A 19,150-nucleotide genomic window follows, 5' to 3' on the forward strand; every position below is an offset into this window, starting at 1 on the left:
CTGGCTCCCCACAAGGATGTGTGGTTTTCCCCCTTTTATTCATCCTCTACACAAATATGTGTCAGAGCGGGTATGATAATAGGACCATTTTAAAGTACGCAGAGGATTCTGTTATTGTGAGTTGGCTCCAGGACAATGAGACCAGCCACGGTCCGGTCATCCGTGACATCTGTGAAGTGGCGTGAGGAGTCATATCTGCAACTAAACATATCTAAAACCAAAGACGTGATCATTGATTTTAGAATAGAAAACATGCACGCACACATGAAACATCTCCATTAAGGGTCAGACAGTAGAATGTGTGCAATCTTACAAATATCTCCAGACAATTATCGACTCAAAACTGAACTTTGAAGCAAACTGAAGCCGCCTGTGTGCAAGAAGGGTTTGTTTTTGCCAGAGTTTGTTTTGTTTAAGGAAACTGTCCTACTTCCACATGACCTTATTTTATCGTGCGTTTTTATTTAATCAATTTTATCTATTTCTTTGGTGTCATGGTTTGGAAATCCGCCTTTAAAGAACAGAAACTCTCTGCATCAGATTGTTAAATGGTCTAGCAGGCTGATTGATGAGTCACAGCCCAAAGTCCCTGCACCAAACAGTTACAACGGATAACCGGCTCCATTTTAAAGGGCGACTCCCATCCTTTGCACGGGGAGTTTCAGTTTCTCCCTTCGACAGAAGTATTTAGCGCCGCGGTGTAGAACAAAGCTTTGTTCCAGCAGCCATCACGCAGGTGAACAAATTATAATTACAACAATGCACCGATCTGTAGCTTTGTGTGTGATTATCATCATGTTTGTCTCGTTGTCTGCGTTGTGGTAATGTGTGTCGAGATGGATGCTTTCCTCCGGGTACAAGTAAAGTAGCCTAACCTTTTGTTTCAAAAACTAAAACACCATTTAAATTAGGGGCCACACTGACAGACAACCAGATGAAAAGCATCTGTAATTGGTGTCCTAAATAAAAAAAAAAACGGTTGCGTTTGGGGAGTTACTTCTTGGATCTGTGATTCTATATTATATGAGTCTAATCATTTCTTAATGAAGCAAATCATTAAGAAATCAAAATTTGACAGGAATGAATGTCATGCGTGCAGGCTGATCGAGCGGAGAGAGAGAGAGAGAGAGAGAGAGAGACAGAGAGAGAGAGACAGAGAGAGAGACTCACAGATAAAGGCTGACATGTCCCCGTGTCTATAAATAGCTCAGAGAGGCTGACAGTCAGGAACAAAACACTTTACACCAGCCAAACTGACAAGCAAAGGAGCACAGGGACAACAACGCCCCGTGTGTGTGTGTGTGTGTGTGTGTGCGTGTGTGTGTGTGTGTGTGTGCATTTGTCCGACAAAGTCTTGCTCCCTTTCCTTAGGTCCCGACAGACAAGAGACGCCCCCCGGAGACTCCAAAACCCTTAATTAGCATGTGCACATGATCACTTTCATTATTTTCCCATCACCTCTGTCTTGCTCTGTCCGCCTCGGCTCCTTCTCCTCTGCTCTTCTTTCCTTTCGCCCCGGTTGACTCCTTCCTGCATCTCTTTTGAAAAGTGCTCCAGCGTATAAGAGCGTGCGAAGCCCACATTTCTATCACTGCTGAATTTGCTGTCTGGGTCTTTCCTCCTCACCTCTTTTCACCTTCACTCTTTACCCTCTGATCTTTTTATGACTCCCTTTTTCTCTCTCAACGCCTGACACGTAGCTCACGACTCAATCGAGATTGTTGCTTCCCGTTAGCGCAGGTAGGCTTCCATAAGTAAACGTGAGAAAAGTGGATGTGCGCCGATGTTTGACCACGCTCACGCACTGCAGCTGAATTTGTTTTGGCTGAGGAGAGCAGCACAACATCGTTTATCACCCGCCGATCTTAAGTCGCTCACTCCCTAAAGCACAGCGGGGCTTAAACGGAGACGAGGATGAAATGCAACTGCTCGACTCTGATAACGCTCCCAATTTGGATTTCTATGTCACTGAAGAATTCTGCGCAAAAATCCCGCAATTCTGCCTCGACTCGCCGAACAACTGTGAACAACGTCCCGCGCTTGATCCTGGTCCCGTTCTCACCTCCAGAACCCTTCCGCTGATGTAGCGGCTGCAGGTCTCGCATTTCACCCCGTACTGGGCGTGGTAATCCGCCTCACAGTACGGCACTCCGTCCCTGCAACAGAAAGAGGATGAGAAAGGCAAACCCGCTGGAGAGTGTTAAATGCACAGTTTTGCCGCGAGAGATGCGAAAGAGCCAGCGTGTCCACTCGTATGTCTCAAAGCACAGGAATCACACGCTCAGGAGATCTTGAGGCTCTCTTCACACACACTCACTTGCTGATGTACTCTCCCGTGAGGACCATGTTGCAGGTCCGACATCTGAAGCAGCTGACGTGCCACTGTTTCTCCAAAGCCAGGAGGGACTGACCCTGCTTGATCTCGGCTCTACACCCAGCGCAGTCTGGAGAAGGGTAGTGTGTGAGAGTGGGGAAAAGGAGGAAGCAGACAGGAGGAAAGAAGTGGAGAGAGGGAGAGAGAGAGAGAGAGAGAGAGAGAGAGAGAGGAGAAGAATTAAAAGGAAGAGATAAAAGGAGCCACGGTTTAATTGCACGTCTTTAAACACACACTGTGCTCACGAGTGTATTTCTCTGCCCCTTTTTGCACAGCCACCTTCTTAATCAATAGCCGTATAAAAGGGTTATTGCGGAGCTCTGAGGCTTGTTCTCTCAACCGTAAGCACTGTTAAACATGATTGAATGCAGGAAGGCAGGAAGCAAGACTCACTGAAGTAGCCTCGGGGCCAAAACAGGTGCATAAACCACCCCCCTCACACAAGACATGTCTGTCCGTTTCTCCCTCTCACGCCAACACCGGCACACTGTGTGCCCGCAGACTGTAATATTGCAGTTAGGACTCCACAGCCAGTGGGTTTGACCACTGCTAACAGGGCGAGAGAGAAGCAGGGCAGCGCCGAGGATACAAACGACGCATTGGTTGCAGAGTGACAAAAAGCTGGAGGAAAAAAAAAGGTCAGCGCTCCATTTGTTTCCATTTGGAAGACGTTTGGCCAAGGGTAACTTTTTCTGACCCCGGTCTGCTGCCCCCCCCCCTCACCCGTCTATCCCTCCTCCCATGAGAGGAGTCAGGAGTCACATGGGAACCGCCCCACTCGGCCCTGTCAGCCAAGACAAACTGTGTTTCGCAGTCCCAAAAAAAAACTGCAGTGTATTGAGTTAGGATTCTGCAGTCCAAATTAATCTCGACTGTCATTAGGTGGCGACGGTGCCGAGTCCATACAGGGCCAGGAATCCAAACCCAGACAGTGACTGTGCACAGCTGAGTCATGATTCAGCTTTTCTTTCTATAGCCAAAGAATGAAATTGGTATTAAACGTCTAAAAATATAGGCACCGGAGCTTGTGACATGAAATCGTTATAGATTTAGAAATTCACCCTGAGTGACGGGTAAAGAAAACGGCCTCTTCACTGTTAATGCATTTCTGCAGTTTTTTTTGTGAAACAACTTTTACTTTCCATGTTTTAACGTCTTGGGGACTATAACTCACACTCTTTTATGATTCTATCTCACGGTCTGTAAATAGCTATTCAACAATTTGGGTGGCATCCTTCCTCTCCCTTTTCTACTCTCCTGAAATACTCCACACCTAAGTACTCCCTCTCTCTCAGTCACGGCACTCGTCGTTTTTCAGGTGATTTATTGTGAACGGCCGTGCATAACAAACAGCGCCAGCGATGACGCGGCTGTTCTCAGAGGCTGCAGATTCATGAGTCGCACATACAGTCGGTCCAACATTTGATCGTGCGGTCAGTTATAGTTGACAAATGTAGGTAAACTTACAACTCAACCCTCCACCCTTATGCCTGGAATCGGCCACAACGTTGCTTTCTGAGCATTTTTTTTCTCCTAAAATAACCATTGTGTCCTCTCTAAATGGATTTTTACCACTTTGGCACACGGAGCATATATTTGCATTTCTTAAATATCAAACTGATGGAGGAACAGGCTGTAAAAGGCAGTGCGTTACATTTAGTGCCTGCACTCTGTGTCCCGTCTCGTAGCCTGCCGCCTCATAAGACGGAGTGATGAACACGTACCTGGGGAGCCGTTTGGATTTCATTCTCCTGAATGGAGCGATGTGGGGAGGACAGTTATTCACTGCCTCTCCACCATCTGTTATTACTGCACAGCTAGAGAGCGGCAGCCTGCTGTCTGCGTGCCACACTTAACAAATGATTCACTATCAATCACTATTGCTCTGATGTGGCATCATAAGTTATCGTCTTTCCTGCTTCATTTTGAAAGGGTGAGGGCCATGCACTCCTCCCACATATACTGCTCTGACACCACGTGGAATCGGCACATTAAATGCTTATGTGGGAATGTGTGCCAAGTGCATGGTGACTGTAACATGAAATCCGCTATTCTCCGCCCGTTCAGCGTTGACAGTAATGAATGAATGATGTGTCTGTTTGTGTTGCATAATTCTCAGCTGGCGGATCAGCGCGACAGGTCGGACCACTGATTTGACAGATACTTGATTAGCTAAATGGGCTAAATGGGCCTCGTGGACACATCGCATTAGAGTCAGCGCTGAGCAGGGCCTGGTGGCCCCTAAACAGATCGGACAGAGCGAGGCGGACGCCGGACTTACGGCTGGGCCCGTGGATCTTGATCGGTTCATTTGGCTTGACGAGTGTGCGGGAGCACTGCTGGCACACGCAGTCCTTCCCGCTGAACGTCACTCTGTCTCCGATGGGGAAGGGTTTACTTCGAAGAGAGAGAGAGAGAGAGAATTAGAAAACAAGCACACAATAGGAGATGCAAATGCCTGCAGTGATTCTGTGTGTTTTACATTACACCCAAGAGCACGCCGGGGAAATAACAAATGAGTGTTGGCAGAGGCCTGATTGGGTGACAGACAGGCCGCAATCCCGCTGACGCGAGCGAAATACAGTCCGACATCCTCGATGAACCCGACAATACATTTCCCAACTGTTGAGGCGACGGGGTTAATAGGACGTTGATTGTTGCATGAGCACCTGGCTGCTCTGTGAATAAAGAGGCGCTAATGTGACGCTGCCACAGGCTTCTAAAGGGGAAACTGTCTCTCTCAGGGAGAATGAAAACTTATTAGGGGGACTGTGTGGAGTGCATACTGATCCCCACCGCCTCTTTCTCTCTCAAACTGTCCGCCCCGTTTGCGCTCTGCCTCGCTCCCTCCCTACACAGCTGGTGCCGCCAGGTCACAGTTTATTTCCACGCTTCAGCGCTAAACGGAGATTTGGAAGAGCGAATACAGGCAGGAGCAAACGAGCGGGGTACACGACAGCAAAGCAGCGTCTTGAAATGAAATTTACCACATCGTGATAGAGCTCTTTTCTTTTCCTCTCTCTTTTTCCTCCTATGTGGCATTTTTGTGGAGACAGATTGATTTCGTTATGACTGGAGAGGATATGAGGATGAATGGGGGGCTAAAAGGCTTAGGGAAGGCTGTTTAAAAGACATAGACGGCAGTAATCCTTTTACTCCCCCGCCGAAGCCTGGAGCTGGGGCCAAGACCCAGAGGGGAGGCTGGAGTCTCCACCCGAGCTCACACACACACACACACGCACACACACGCACACACACATCCAGAGTGTAGTACATCCATGTACGCACTTAGAGCTGTACAGAGCCAAGCATGTATTAATGCTTGTGCAACATGTACACACCGCTGTTGAGGATGTGAGCCCCAGAAAGTGTGGGAGCTATTTTACAATTGTAGCGGTCTAAATGTAAGTGTGTGTGTGTGTGTGAGAGAATACGGACAGAGGAGTTTGTATTTGGCACATGAAGCCGGTGTTCCATGTTTGTGTCTGTATCCACTTTCAAGTGCGACGGGCTAACTCGTGCATGTGTGTTAGATATGCCAGTCTACAGTCAAAGAAACGCAGCGATTGTGCAGTAGAGTGTGTAACTCTGTAGTTGACCTTGTCTTTACCTGTGAGTTGCTCTCAGTCCCTCAAGACACTCTTGCCTTGTCAGCCTTTCTCCGCGCTTTAAAAATGTACTCTGTTTACATATTTAATGCATGTTTTTTTTTTTCCTTCTCTTTTTTTCCCCCTAAAATTGGCCACAGAAGTAAAGCTATTTCTGGCTTTAGCAATATGCCCTCCGGCTTTGATCACGGCTGCTTTTTAAAAAAACATCAGGACGGAGCAGGGCAACTTGTAATCTGCCTTCATTAGCGCAGGGGCCGGGATGACCAAGAGAAAAGAGAGGGATAATGATGACGACATAAGGGAAGACGACGTGATAAGTATGGTGATTTAGAGCATGAAGATGAGGAGGAGGAGGAAGATGAGGAAGAGGAGAAGGAGGAGGAGGGGAAATGAGAAGGTACGAGAAAGAATTGTGAGCAATGTGACAGAGGGCAGACGGAGCAGGAAAGAAGAGAGTCACCCTTCGGCATCTTTCTGTCTCTTCCAGTTTACTCCAGTTGTACACACACACACACACACACACACACACACACACACACACACACACACACACACACATATTCCCGTCACTGCCAGAACTGCTCCACTGACTGTCTCCGGCCAGTTGGTGTCAGTTCAGTTGTGTTTTTTTTCCGCCCAGGGCTGCTGGGCATGACCGCATGTTGATCAGCCAATGTCAAGCAGATACACAACAACTGTCAAACACGACTCTCCTGGAGGGAGGTGGAGGAAGATCACACTTATGTAAGCATTGTAACGGAGCAAAATAGAGCAAAACAAACCATGAGAAGGGACTTTTTTAAGAATGGGGCATGGGAGAGCAAGAGAAAGGGAGAGGGACTGCGAAGAGTGAAACGGTGAAATAAAAAGGAGGAGAGTTACTTTGTTCTGGAGGAAGCTTGACACAAACGCTGATGGAGGTCAGACGAGAGATGACCTATTTTTACTTGAAACACCGGGTCAGCTTTTCGTGTCTCGACTACGCAAAACACAAGTCCGCTGGAGCTTTCCAATCAGACATTTATTGACATTCAGCAGCCGAGATACAACTGAATCATGAGCTGAATGGTATTAATCATAGCCCCCATAAAGAATTGAGTTACCTTATTATTTTATTATCGCGAAAGAGGCAACTTGTGTAGCACCTTTTAGGACAGATTGCATGGTCATAAGGCAGAAAACAGTCATACTTTTCCTGGAGTAACATGGGTAAATGAGTACTAGCAGTTAGCAATAAGGTCCTTTATCATACATCGTAATATCAATACGTATTGTGATGTCATCATTCTTTTGGAAAATATCACCGTGTCGGTTAATGGAGAAAATCACCAGATTTTTGTTTTTATAATCCTGCATCCTGAAGCTTTACTAATTGATAATGATGTAATAATGACGGATGGAATTACTGTATGATGTTTTGCATGTCATAAGAAAACAAACAGAATAATGAATCAACTCAGTGGAGCTTTTTGTTTTTACTTTTTTCAGCTCATTGTTCTGGATGTACGGTCTGTATTTTTACTCTCTCACTCTGTTTTAAGCACAACGCTCTAAAAAAACCCAGTTTGGCACCAAACTGCAGACAGACTAAGTTAACAAATTGCTGCTGAACACAGTGGTACATTTAGCAGCTAACGAGACATTCACTTTCCATGAGAAGTTGATGGAAATCTCAACAGAAGTATACGGAGAGTGAAAACTACACTTATACATTTGCTGGATGGCCATAGAAATGCTTAGGTTGCCAGATGGAAAAACAAACCAATTTTTTGCTTCCACATTCAACGATTCATTTCCCAAGTTGATAATATGAATAAAGTATTTAAAGCTCAGTACCATAAAGCAAAGATAGCTAATATCGCTTGACAAGTTCATATGGATTCATACTGACAGACAGCAGCTTTTTGGTGAACGTAGATGTTTTATGGATGGGGTTGGTGGAGACCAAAACAAAGCTAAACGTAGAATGAATATTAGACTTACTTTTGCCAGAAACACAACTCCAGGGCAATACTGTAGCTGTACTAAGTACGACTGTAAGCGTGTATACACAGCGTGTGGGCGGTGGTGTCCGCATGCGAGCGTGCATCTACCTGCAGACACTGCAGACAAAGCACTTGGGGTGGTACGTGCGTCCCAGAGCGGAGACCACCTCGCCGGTGATGAAGCTGTCGCAGCGGTCGCAGCGAGTGCCGTACAGACGCTGATAGTCTGCCGTGCAGATGTACTCGCCCTTCTTCTGGAAGAAGCCGGATCGTGCCAGATCACAGTTACACACTGTGGAGAGAGAGAGAGAGAGAGGGGGAAAATCAACACACTCAAAAGCACTATTGCATATCCACTAAGGTGTGGATGTCATGGGCTCTTTAGATCAGATGTTCAAACAAATGTTTCACAAGCGCTACTTGTCTATGTTTTTCCTTGTTTGTTTTTTTTTTGCGTTATATTCGATCACAATGAGAATGTGGTTCACTCCAAGCGACCCTCCTTTCTACCTGTTTGTGTGAGCATCTGTGCTCGTTTGTGGCCCGTGTATGTTTGTCTTCACACATGACTGCTCGGGAAGTTATTCCGCTCCAGACAGTGGTGAGCCAATTTGCTCTGATGGGAATATAATGATATAATCAGCTGAAAAGTCATTTTGTGCTAAACAACGTGAAGACGGAGACCAGGCTCGAGACCGCAAGCTCCTGGCATCATTAGAACTACTGCAGACTCATTAAATACCAATAGGGAAGGCACCGAAATCATTTGCTGTGTATGCACGAGGTGAGTGCTCAGTTTGCGTATGTGTGTATGTAAGTAGACAATGTAAGCTGCCATGTAAGTGAGAGTGAATTCCAGCGGATGTAATAGTATAGCTGAAAGGCGTTTTCTCAGATCAGTGGCTGTGGTCATGGTCTCTGGTTTCTCTTCTATGCGGTTCACCAACAGGAAGAGTTGCCGGTTATTGTAACCTCGAGCTGGGGGGAAAAAACTATGACCTGACATGGCCCTGATCAAGGTCATATACAAACAAATCCAGATTTACTCATGCATGATGTACTTACATTCTAAAAAATATAAGAAATCACCATTTTCAAAAAATTTTGTCATAAAAATTACCTGAAACTTACATCAAGATAATGTTGAGAGTGGTATCATCATGATGAGAGTGGTATCATCTCATCTAACGGCTGTAAGTGAGCTACCTGTGAGGTACCTGGTGAGCTATCTGGTGAGCAATCTGGTGAGCAACATTGTGCGCTACCTGGTGCGCTACCTAGTGAGCTAACTGGTGAGCTATCTGGGTGCTCTAAGCACCAAAGCTGAGTCCTTACTCCTACAGAAGGTCTGCTACAGGACAGTAGGAGGTCAAACACAATACTCTGTACCTGAATGGACTTCCTAAGACATGAGGAACAGATACAGGAAGTGTAGAAACAGCTGTCTAAGAAGTCTGCAGCTCATGGGAAACGGGTCATGAATTGGAAACAAGATTAGGGGCTTTAAGCACCAACTACTGGGAGACGCTCAAGACATTAAAAGCCAGACAGCAGAGAGAGGCGACTAACCTGGACACAGCCTCAACTACTGTTTGACCAAAATTATATGTATTTAAAAATATCTCAAATGCTTTGATCAAGTTCTTTCCTGAAATGTGCACTCGATTTGACTGTAGTAGGCTTTTTTTCTGTGGAAGAAATCCTATTTATTACCCATGAAGTCATGCTTTTTTTAGCCAAACCTTGACCATTATCACAGCATGAAAAAATTGAAAATGAATCCATGTGGAAAAACTGCAAATCGTGAGGTTGACGATATCAGGTCCAACTGACAATGCTGAAAACAGCTTGCAGCACAATGCCAGTGAATACAGATGGACTGTGCTGCAGTAAATAAAGCAGTTAACGCTGTAAACTCAACAAAGCATCACTGAATGAATTGCCTTGAATACCAACAGCATGCTGCTAATAAATGGCTAAATCTTAGCCATACCAGAGAGACGATAGCTGATACAGGCTAAATGTGGCTCCATATAGCCACCAGTTGTCAGTGTGTGCTGGCAGGCTGAAAGTTCACAGACACACACACGTGCACATAAACCCTTCAAAGGGGTTCATTTAATCTCAAGCTCTTTATGAGTGGAGCGTATTGACTTAATGGTGTAATAAAAGATCAATGGGCCCTCACTTAAAAACAAAACAATCTCGGCTCCCACAGGAGGATGGAAACACATAAATCCATCCCCGATGAGATGGCACCGTGCGTATGCCGTGATAGGATGATGAAATGGGACAATGTGTATTGGTGAGATAGGATGATGGATCTTTATCATTGCGACAGGCCATTGGTATGAAGGTAAGGCGTCCGCAGAAGTGCAGAGGAAGGGAGGAAAGGATGAAGGAAGGGGATGCATGGGCCAAACCAGAGCTACGTTTTTGAATAACCTGGTAAAACTATAAGTGTGTGAGTGTGTGTGTGTGTTTTGCATGTGCATGTGCAAACCACATTTCCAGAACCACTGAACAAGGCCTTCAAAAAGTAAACCAGACTTACCAGAAACCCAAATCACAGGCTATCTGATGCCTTCATGGAAAAGAGGGGAATGGGGGAGAAAATATTTCCACTCAATCGACTCAACTCTTCGCCGCGGAAAACATATCATTGTGTCTCGAAAATGGTCCATATTTTGAATCTTCTAAAATGAAATTGTAGTTAGGTTCAATGGCACTATTTTCTCTTTTTTTTTCTCCCTCCCTCCAGCTCTCTTTCAAAATGATTTGCTTTTCAATCTGCACCCGGATTGATTTTCAAACGACTGGAATTGGCTCAATTAGCCTAATGCACTACATTAGCATATGGACGCCTGACCAAATCACAGCCGGCAGACTGAATCTGCTCCGACTGGATTGGACGGTTCACCTGCTCCGGCTAATCATATTGTTTTCTTCTGACTGGACGATTGGCTGGATGCCTCGCAGAGGACATCCCCCTTCCTCAGTTGCCATAGGAGACGTAAACCTTCCACAGTTGCCCTAGAGACAGCTAGGTCCCCGAGTCTGAATGATGTGGTACTGGTGGTGGTGGCACATTTGTTTTTGTTGTGGTTGAACTGGTGGCTGCGAATGCCAAATGCTTTCAGTGACGATAACCTCAAATCAGTTTGAAAAACCTCCTGTGCTGGCGAAAAAATACTGACACATTACAAACAAGTTTTTGCTTAAACTTGACAAAAACGAAATGATTAAAGGCACCATACGTAAATAATAAAAGGATGTTAGTTCACATTCAGATTGTTGCTTTAACTACTGTCTTCCCTTCAATGGATCGTTCATACACACACACCTGTTTACAGGCACCTCGATGGACTCAAAGGAAAACGCAACTTTTAGACGTTGGACCATTTTTCAAACCACCGTATTAGAGCCTCCATGTTTACAGCCCACTTGACTGGCAGGCAGTCCCTTTACTTTTTGCGAGCTCTCTCATTTTATCCCTCAGTTTAACTGCTTGCATGTTGTAGTTGCCAGCACAGTGGGTGGAGTAAAGGCCAGAGCTTGGTGTCTCTGCTGCCGCAGAGACGTGGCTCAGCTTGGCTTTGGGGAAGAAAGGCTTTTGGTTACAAGCTCCACATGGTGGGGACACCAACCCATAAAATTAACAGCCCAACACAACCAACGCAGAAGCACCCTGGTCTGTCTCACTGTCCTACGAGTGGCCTTTGTGAACTCATACTGTTGCTACTTGTGGGAAAGCGCACGCACTGTGAGTGGAAAATCATAATCATGTCGAATTCCCGATTCCCAAGTGAATAAAACATTTTGTTCGTATGAAAACTTTGTATTATTTTACGGAGACACAGTCAGGTTTCTCATCAAACAGCTTCCTAAGCCAAACATAATCAGCTTTGCAAGACGACATCAAAGACTTAATTTCATCTAGTTGCCCATTTTATGATCTTTCCCTGAGTGGCGCTCTAATGAGGAAAAACCCAAAGATGCTGCTTCTCTCCATATTTCTCTTTTTGGCAATGCAGGAGGGTAGCATTCTAGATCATAAGTCTAGTGATTAGAGGCTAGCGTGTAGGCCGGCGTCTGCAGCTGTGGTCATTAGAACCACGCTGATTAGGCACCCACAGGGGGTCCGCGTGATTGGGTATTTATCTCCAGCCAACAGACGCAATTAAAATTCCCTTCTCAAAGTCGGCCCGGGCCGGAACCCGAAAATAGTGCCGACAACCCTGCCTCTTCCCCTCCTCTTTCTCCGTCTTTCTGTTTAAAGACTGCTTCCAAAGCTTTGTGGCACTGAGCACAAGGTCTCCACTTCATCTCAATTTGCACCCTCTTTTTCTCGCTACAGAACGACATGCACCCTTCCCTTTGTTTCACAGAGTCTCTCTTCTTTCCCTACTCCCCCCAAATTCTCTCACTGTGACTCTTCCCTGAGCTCATGATACTACTGTTAGGTCTTTATTATGTGCTATTATTAAAATGGACATGCCTTGAAAGTAGACACGCTGCACATTCAAATTGTTTTAGCTGTCAATTATGCTAAAATATGTTTTTTTTTCTTCTCCAAAATAGGACAGCAAAAGTGAAGCAGAGAGGCATATATGCAATGGGGCAGCTAGTGACAAGTTGGGAAGGGAGGTACTCACATATTCTCCCCCACATCTGTGCTACCAACGTGGGCCCCGGGCTCCTCTGCCCCTCTGACAGGAGGAAACACTTCAAGAGTAAATAACGCGTTTTTCTTAAGTTGTGCCAAATCCCAGGGTGGGAGAGGAGGCAGTCGGACGGACAGGAAGCAGAGTGAAACAAAAGTCGACAAACACACTAGCAGCTTTGTGAGGCTGTGCTCTGGCATAGCGCTTTCATCACAATGCCCACAATGATAATGTTAACCTCCTGGAGTTTACCATGGCACTATTTTATATTAGCAACCTAATGATGGCACAAGATGAAGAGTCAGGAGATGACAAAAGCGAGTATAATTGATCCTCTGGGGGCACATGAATGTCTGTACGAAAGACATTTCACTCCAGACCAAATGTCAACTTGCTGATGGTACTAGAAAAAAAGGTCAGGGATCACTAAAGAAAAGAAGTCAATCCAACAAGTTGATATATTTCACTGAATTAGAGAAATCATATACAGTAGCTGCTATAGTATCTGTACCAGATGACATGGCAGCCCACTTCACTGTTAGGATATTTCACCCATGACTGAAAATGTCAACCCCATGATGGCGCTAGAAGAAAAGTGAGGCCATCGCCAAAGTCAGTGGGCGTTATGCTGTGGGGACCACGAGTGTCTGTACACAATGTGATGGCTGTCCATCCAGTAGTCGCCGAGATCGCTCAGGCTGGACCAAAGTGGCCGACTGGCAGACTGACAAACTGACATTGCTATCCCAAAAGCCGCTAGCGTGGCTATAAAAAAAAGACAACCGGGTAACAGAAAACAGACGGCGATGTGGTCGTAGAGGAGGGCGAGAGGAGCAAGAGAGAGAGAGGCAGCTTAAGGCTAAAGCAGAAAGAAATCGTGCATGAATGACAGGGCCGCCCGAGCATTTGGCTGCGGTGGTTGATGGAGACAGATGGTTGCCCAGCGGAGTCCCTTCATACCAGCAGACCAGTCCCGCTGCTGAGGCCTTCAGCTTTTAACCCTCTGAGGGCTGATAAGACACTCAGCGGAGGGGAAAACAGGCGTGAACGAGATCTCTCTCACACACGCGTACACAAACTCAGCGATAACCAAACTGCTGCGAGAGATGGGGCCTTGTGACAAGCAATAAAATACTCTCAAGCTACAGCTCTGTGTATGTGTGTTTAGCGTGTGTGTGTCTGTGTGTGTGTGTGTGTGTGTGTGTGTGTGTGTGTGTGTGTGTGTGTAGGGTTTGTCGCCGAATGATCCTCTTTATTGTTCGGAAATCCCACTATCACTAAGCCAGACACTTGTACACTTGAGCAGCTCCACCTCACACATACACACACACACACACACACACACACACACACACACACACACACACACACACACGTAAAGACAATAGGCAGGGCATCAGTGTGTTAAAACCCCTCAGGACCAAAACGCTTGAGAGAGACAAGCGGGAGGAATAATCTCCGTCATCTATCCCAGATCCTGGAGAGTCAGAGGGGAGGAAGCGTTCCCGTCTCTCTCTCCGCCGGAATCTCTCCCTAGCAACCAGGCATTGGCGTGGTGATTGGACCAGCGTACCAGCGGTTGCTATAGCTACAGGAAGCTCCCCTTCCCTGTAACCCCCTACTTTTTTTTTCCCAGTGCTGTGTGTCTCTTTATCTATAACCTCTCTTTCTATTTCTCTTTTTGCTGTTTGTCTTCTCTCTCTCTCTCCTTGCCCTCGGCTCTGCTTCCCTCTATCTCGGCCTGTCCCTCGCCGTCAGAAAACAGAACGGAGGTACAGTCCAGTCGGTCGACGTTATTAACACCGGGGTTGAGTGATGAGGGGCTAGTGGCATCCAAAGCTCAACTCGACTGAACGAAAAGGGTCTGCCGAGAAAAAGACAAAGATGCTGCAATTTCACCACAGCCCTGGTGAGAATGCCAGCTACAAATGGAGCATTAGCAAAGCAGTCAAGTATTTATCTGACCTGTCTGTGTAAATCTGCTATTCCCTTTGGCGCTGTTTTATGAGAACAATCTGTTTTGTCTCTGAAAATAAACAACCACCGGGAGCAGCCCAGCGGTTTATGTTAGAATGTGTCTGTGTTTGCGTCGGTCTCTGTCTGCCGTTGTATATTTGTTTCTGTGCCTTCTGTTAGCACGTGAGTGGGCTGCGCGTCTTGCCATCGCGTGTGATTTATGTGTGTGTTTGCGTTGCGCCCGTGCCACTGACAGGCCCCGTTGTTACTGTTGGAATCCAAGAGTGACGATTATGCTTCAGAGGCAGAATAAATGTGGTCACTATGTCATTAGGCCAATATGCACCAGTCAGCCCGTCTGCCTGTAACACAACACCACATTATCCAATACTGTACAGCCCGCTGCCACATTGAGAAGTGCCACAGACACACACACACACACACACACACTCACACACTTATATGTCTGGAGTTGATGCATCAATCTGTGAGCAGGCTTCTGTCTTCAGCATTTTCCACAGACGTTTTTTTTTTTTCCTGAGCTGATTGCGTGGCGGCTTCTTTGCGCTATAATCAAAAGCTGTATAATGGATTTATAAAAGAGGTTAAACGCTCATGATTAGAGATCTTTTCTTCTTCTGGCTAATGCTTGAGCGAGGAATTATGATGATGTGTCATAAGCACGGTAATGTGGCTTAATAACATGTGGGGGAAAGATAAAATGATAGACAGGATGGATGTGTGTGTGTGAGTGTGCTCACAAGTCAGTGAAGAGTGTGTCTGTTTAACGCTGCGTTATCGTCATCTATTCACCGGGGCAGAGTCAGCCCATTCGAGAAAAAAGGAGACAAAAAACTAAAATTGGCTTTAAAATAAACAGCAGGAAAAAAACTCAGGTTTATATCATGAATTTACAGTGTAAATAAATGGACTAACGCAAATACAATATCATTGGTCAAGGTCAATACCCCAAGAACACAAGTTCACAATCTGCTCTGGGTCGAAACAATGAAATGAAATGTTTGAACAAACCCCAGTCAACGAGTTCATAAACACGTCCCACAGATCAGGCAATTTGGCAGCACGCAGTGGATTGTTACTCCGGCACAATGGCGTAATACAGTTTAGCCATTAGCCTCCGAATTGCTCGCCCCGCATGCCAATGTCATCCTGTCCCAAGATGAGGAGTTGATTTCATGCCTGGGTGACTGTCATCAGGAGAAAAAGGGAGAATACAAGAGAAAGAAACAGAGGGAGAGGGAGGAAAACGGAGGAAAAAAGGGCGACCGAGAGGTGGAAGGAAATATAGAAATGCGATCTTAAATCCCGCGTCTGCATTCACACTCATTCAGCCTCGGAAAGTATACAGCGGAACTAATGACAAGCAGAGAGCAGACGCACAAACAATAGGGAATTGAGTTTGTGAAGTTCAAAAGAACATGCAACATGTTTGTGTGTGAGCGGGGGGGATAGATAGTGAACAATAACTGCTTTAGAAAACTGCTGGCTCGGCAGAGGCCCATACAGGAGAGTATATTATAGACAGGGATGTGGTGGAGTCTGGGAGCACAATAGTGCCCCATTGCCTCATGGGATGAGGAGAGCTCTCTGGAACATGAGAGGGTAGGGCTGTCTGATGGGTGTATTTAACATGATGCTCATCAGTGACAGTTTTCCATTATTGCACCGCTGCTGCTAGAGAGGGGAATGAAAAGGAAGAAGAGAATCAGATTGGTATTACACTCAAGTGATGATGTAATGTTTAGGCGACACACACAGCACCCCCATCCCCCCTCTTTCTCTCTTTTTTTTTTTCTTCCCCTGCTTGCTTCCTGTGTTCACCCCCCTTTTTCTCTGGGGCACAGAATGGAGCCTTCCGATTGGTTGATAGCACCATAGAGATGCTGAGAATATCCACCAACCAGGGGCCGGGTGCCCCTTCACACCGTTACCACAGCAACCCCTCACAACCACCGCGAGCGTGCATGCACGTATGAGTGCATGTGTGCACGGTATAGTTCATATGTTTTTTGTGTATGTGTGTGTGTGTGTGTGTGAAGGCTACACATTGTGAACATGTAACAACAGCCCTCCAATGAATAGCCTGCAGTGAGTTTATCTCCTGGAACGGCTCTGGGCTGAACAAACAGTAGAGTGCAGCTCAAAGAGTGATGAACACAACTTACTCGGCTTCTTCGCCTGAAACTGAAAAGTCAGAAAAACTGCCGGTCTTGAGGACATATTTCACTTCATTTGTGTATTTATGAAAATGGGATTGCACGATTAATTAAGACATGTGTATGGGTGAAAACGCTAAAAGATATGAAAGGAAGGACGACTCAGGTGACACAGAAAATGTAAAAAATATCTAGTGTACAAAGGGAATAATACTTAATAAATCTGTAGAAATAAATTTCTTAAACAAATTCATCTGAATTTGAAATATGGCAAGACACATTTGAAATTGTGACACTTTCTGGAAAAATTCAATCCTAAATAGCCTCAATAACTGGTAAATTATATCAAAATAGAGGATTAAAGCTTTCGAATTTGAATTTTAAGTCTGCTTGTTTTTTTGTGTGGAAACTTTCATAAAGTCAATAAATCGGAGATATAGATCTCGTGTATTTTTAGTAGTGGTTCCGCATATACTGATGCATTTTTCATAACATACTTACATTTAACATACTGCCAAGTTTGATGTAAATCTCATAACTAGAATGCTTTGGCCCAATTCAACTAAGCATAACTCAGGCAAGCCCATTTTAAACATAGTGGCTGGTCAACAAAGTGGGGAGATATTTGTGTCAGGTGATAATTATGCCATACTATGCCAAAATGATGGATTAGATGATAATCTATCTGCTTGCTTGTTTCCAATTCATCTGCAAATGACTGAACGTAACCATGACTGAATTTAAGGCTTTAGAAATGTTATTAAGAGAAAACTGAGCACACTTGCTGCAGTCTGTAACAGCAGCATGACAAATACAATTCCTTGGCTCTTTGAATTCAAATTTGCACACGCACAACACACTTGACTGTCATAAACCCGTTTAGAGAAGTTGTTTTTGCAGTCTTGCTGAGCCAAAGAAAACAAATCAGCCCCCTTTCTGCTCAACAGCTGCCAAAATGTTACACTTTCATGCTGTGAACATGTGAAAAAAAAGGACTTAAAAAATATATTTTCGCCTACATTCTTAAAGTAATAATTTGACTTTTTTTCTTTTATTTTCCAATTTTTTTTTAATACATTACAAAATATAAACAGATGCCACTCTATTGCTGATGATGGGGATGTAAGAGATCACAATGTTTCTTCTGGGGGTCACCAGGTCTCACCTGAAGCAAAGCTAGTTGATATAGCGCGGGAAATCCTCTCCAAGTTGGCGGCGCAATAGCTAGTTAGCTTAGCAGGAGTCTAACTCCCCTGCAAGGCACCTCTGATCTATTCCAATACCCACCATGGGCTAATAGTATAGCACTCAGCATGAATGCTGTGGGATGGACGAGTGAGTGCTAGTTTGTCAATGTGTGTGTGTGTGTGTGTGTGTGTGTGTGTGTGGAGCGTATGAATGTGACCAAGACAGATGTCTCTGCTTCTAGTGTAGCAGTACATCTCTTATTTATCTTTAACAACATTTATGACCAGCACAACCCACGCCTGGAGACTTTGTAAGACAATCGGGGTTTCTGTGATCCCCACAGCTGTTTGTCTCCTCTATGCCTTACCGGTGCAGGTGAAACACTTTACGTGGAAGTGGGTTTCTTGTACTCGCACCACCTCGCCTTTACATACTTCCCGACATCGCTGGCACCGGATTAGTCCAGAACTCCGCTCACTTGCCGCAGAGCTTTGGTGATAAGCTGTGGGAGACAAAAACACACACATTTAACGTTACATTTATGTTTATGTAGCGGACTAGTTAGCTGGATATGCTAAGGTTTGCAGCTGGCGTTAGAGGAGAAAAACACTCTCTTTTCCATTTTCTATACATTTGCGCTTGTGTTATGTGGGTTTTAAAGTTTACCAAAGAAGGAAAAAACACTGTTCCAACTCTCTATACATGGAGTATTGTTCACTTGAGCCCCATTTACCCCGCCTCAACGTGCAGAGGAATACAAGGCTTGCCATGCCTCGTTATCGTTGCTAAGCTATGATTGGACACAAAGAGCTTCATCTCATAGTTACTGGTCCAGAATGGAAACATAATTGGTTTTTCATGTAGCCTGAAACCAGTATAGCTTATTGCCACTAATGAAATTAGACAATGACATTGTCGATCACACAGAAAACAATAATCATGTTTTTTGTGTTTCCAGCCACAACAAATGTCCACTTTAATTGATATAATAACATTGTAATTCAGCAAAATCATGATAGATTTTTTTCAACTAAGGTTTTTTCCCTCACAATGTATCGATGCATCGCTGGAAGTGGGGCTCTGATTCTCCTCCACTAGACTGTACTGTGGGCAGTTCACATAATAAGATCAGTGTGTAGCTCTGTCAACACTTGTTCTGAAGAAGTGAGGTCTGACACCTATGTAAGCTGGGTAA

The 19,150-nt window shown here is 45.1% G+C and overlaps 1 protein-coding gene across 5 annotated transcripts in view; it reads right to left on the reverse strand.

The window, feature by feature from the left end:
- The window catches only part of ablim3 (actin binding LIM protein family, member 3), a 38,816-nt gene that overhangs the window by 12,796 nt on the left and 6,870 nt on the right, over positions 1-19,150 (reverse strand). For all 5 annotated transcript variants that reach the window (XM_068584153.1, XM_068584145.1, XM_068584138.1 and 2 more), the window contains exons 2-6: positions 18,323-18,457; positions 8,079-8,262; positions 4,656-4,771; positions 2,318-2,444; positions 2,063-2,156 (exon numbers count right to left, since the gene is read on the reverse strand). In XM_068584153.1, coding sequence (XP_068440254.1) covers positions 2,063-2,156; positions 2,318-2,444; positions 4,656-4,771; positions 8,079-8,262; positions 18,323-18,457 — 656 coding nt within the window. The remainder of the gene's footprint in view (positions 1-2,062; positions 2,157-2,317; positions 2,445-4,655; positions 4,772-8,078; positions 8,263-18,322; positions 18,458-19,150) is intronic.

The sequence above is a fragment of the Clinocottus analis genome, unplaced genomic scaffold, assembly GCF_023055335.1.
Source record: "Clinocottus analis isolate CAN_PGR_092001 unplaced genomic scaffold, fCliAna1.0.p SCAF_10, whole genome shotgun sequence".
Classification (NCBI taxonomy): Eukaryota; Metazoa; Chordata; class Actinopteri; order Perciformes; family Cottidae; genus Clinocottus; species Clinocottus analis.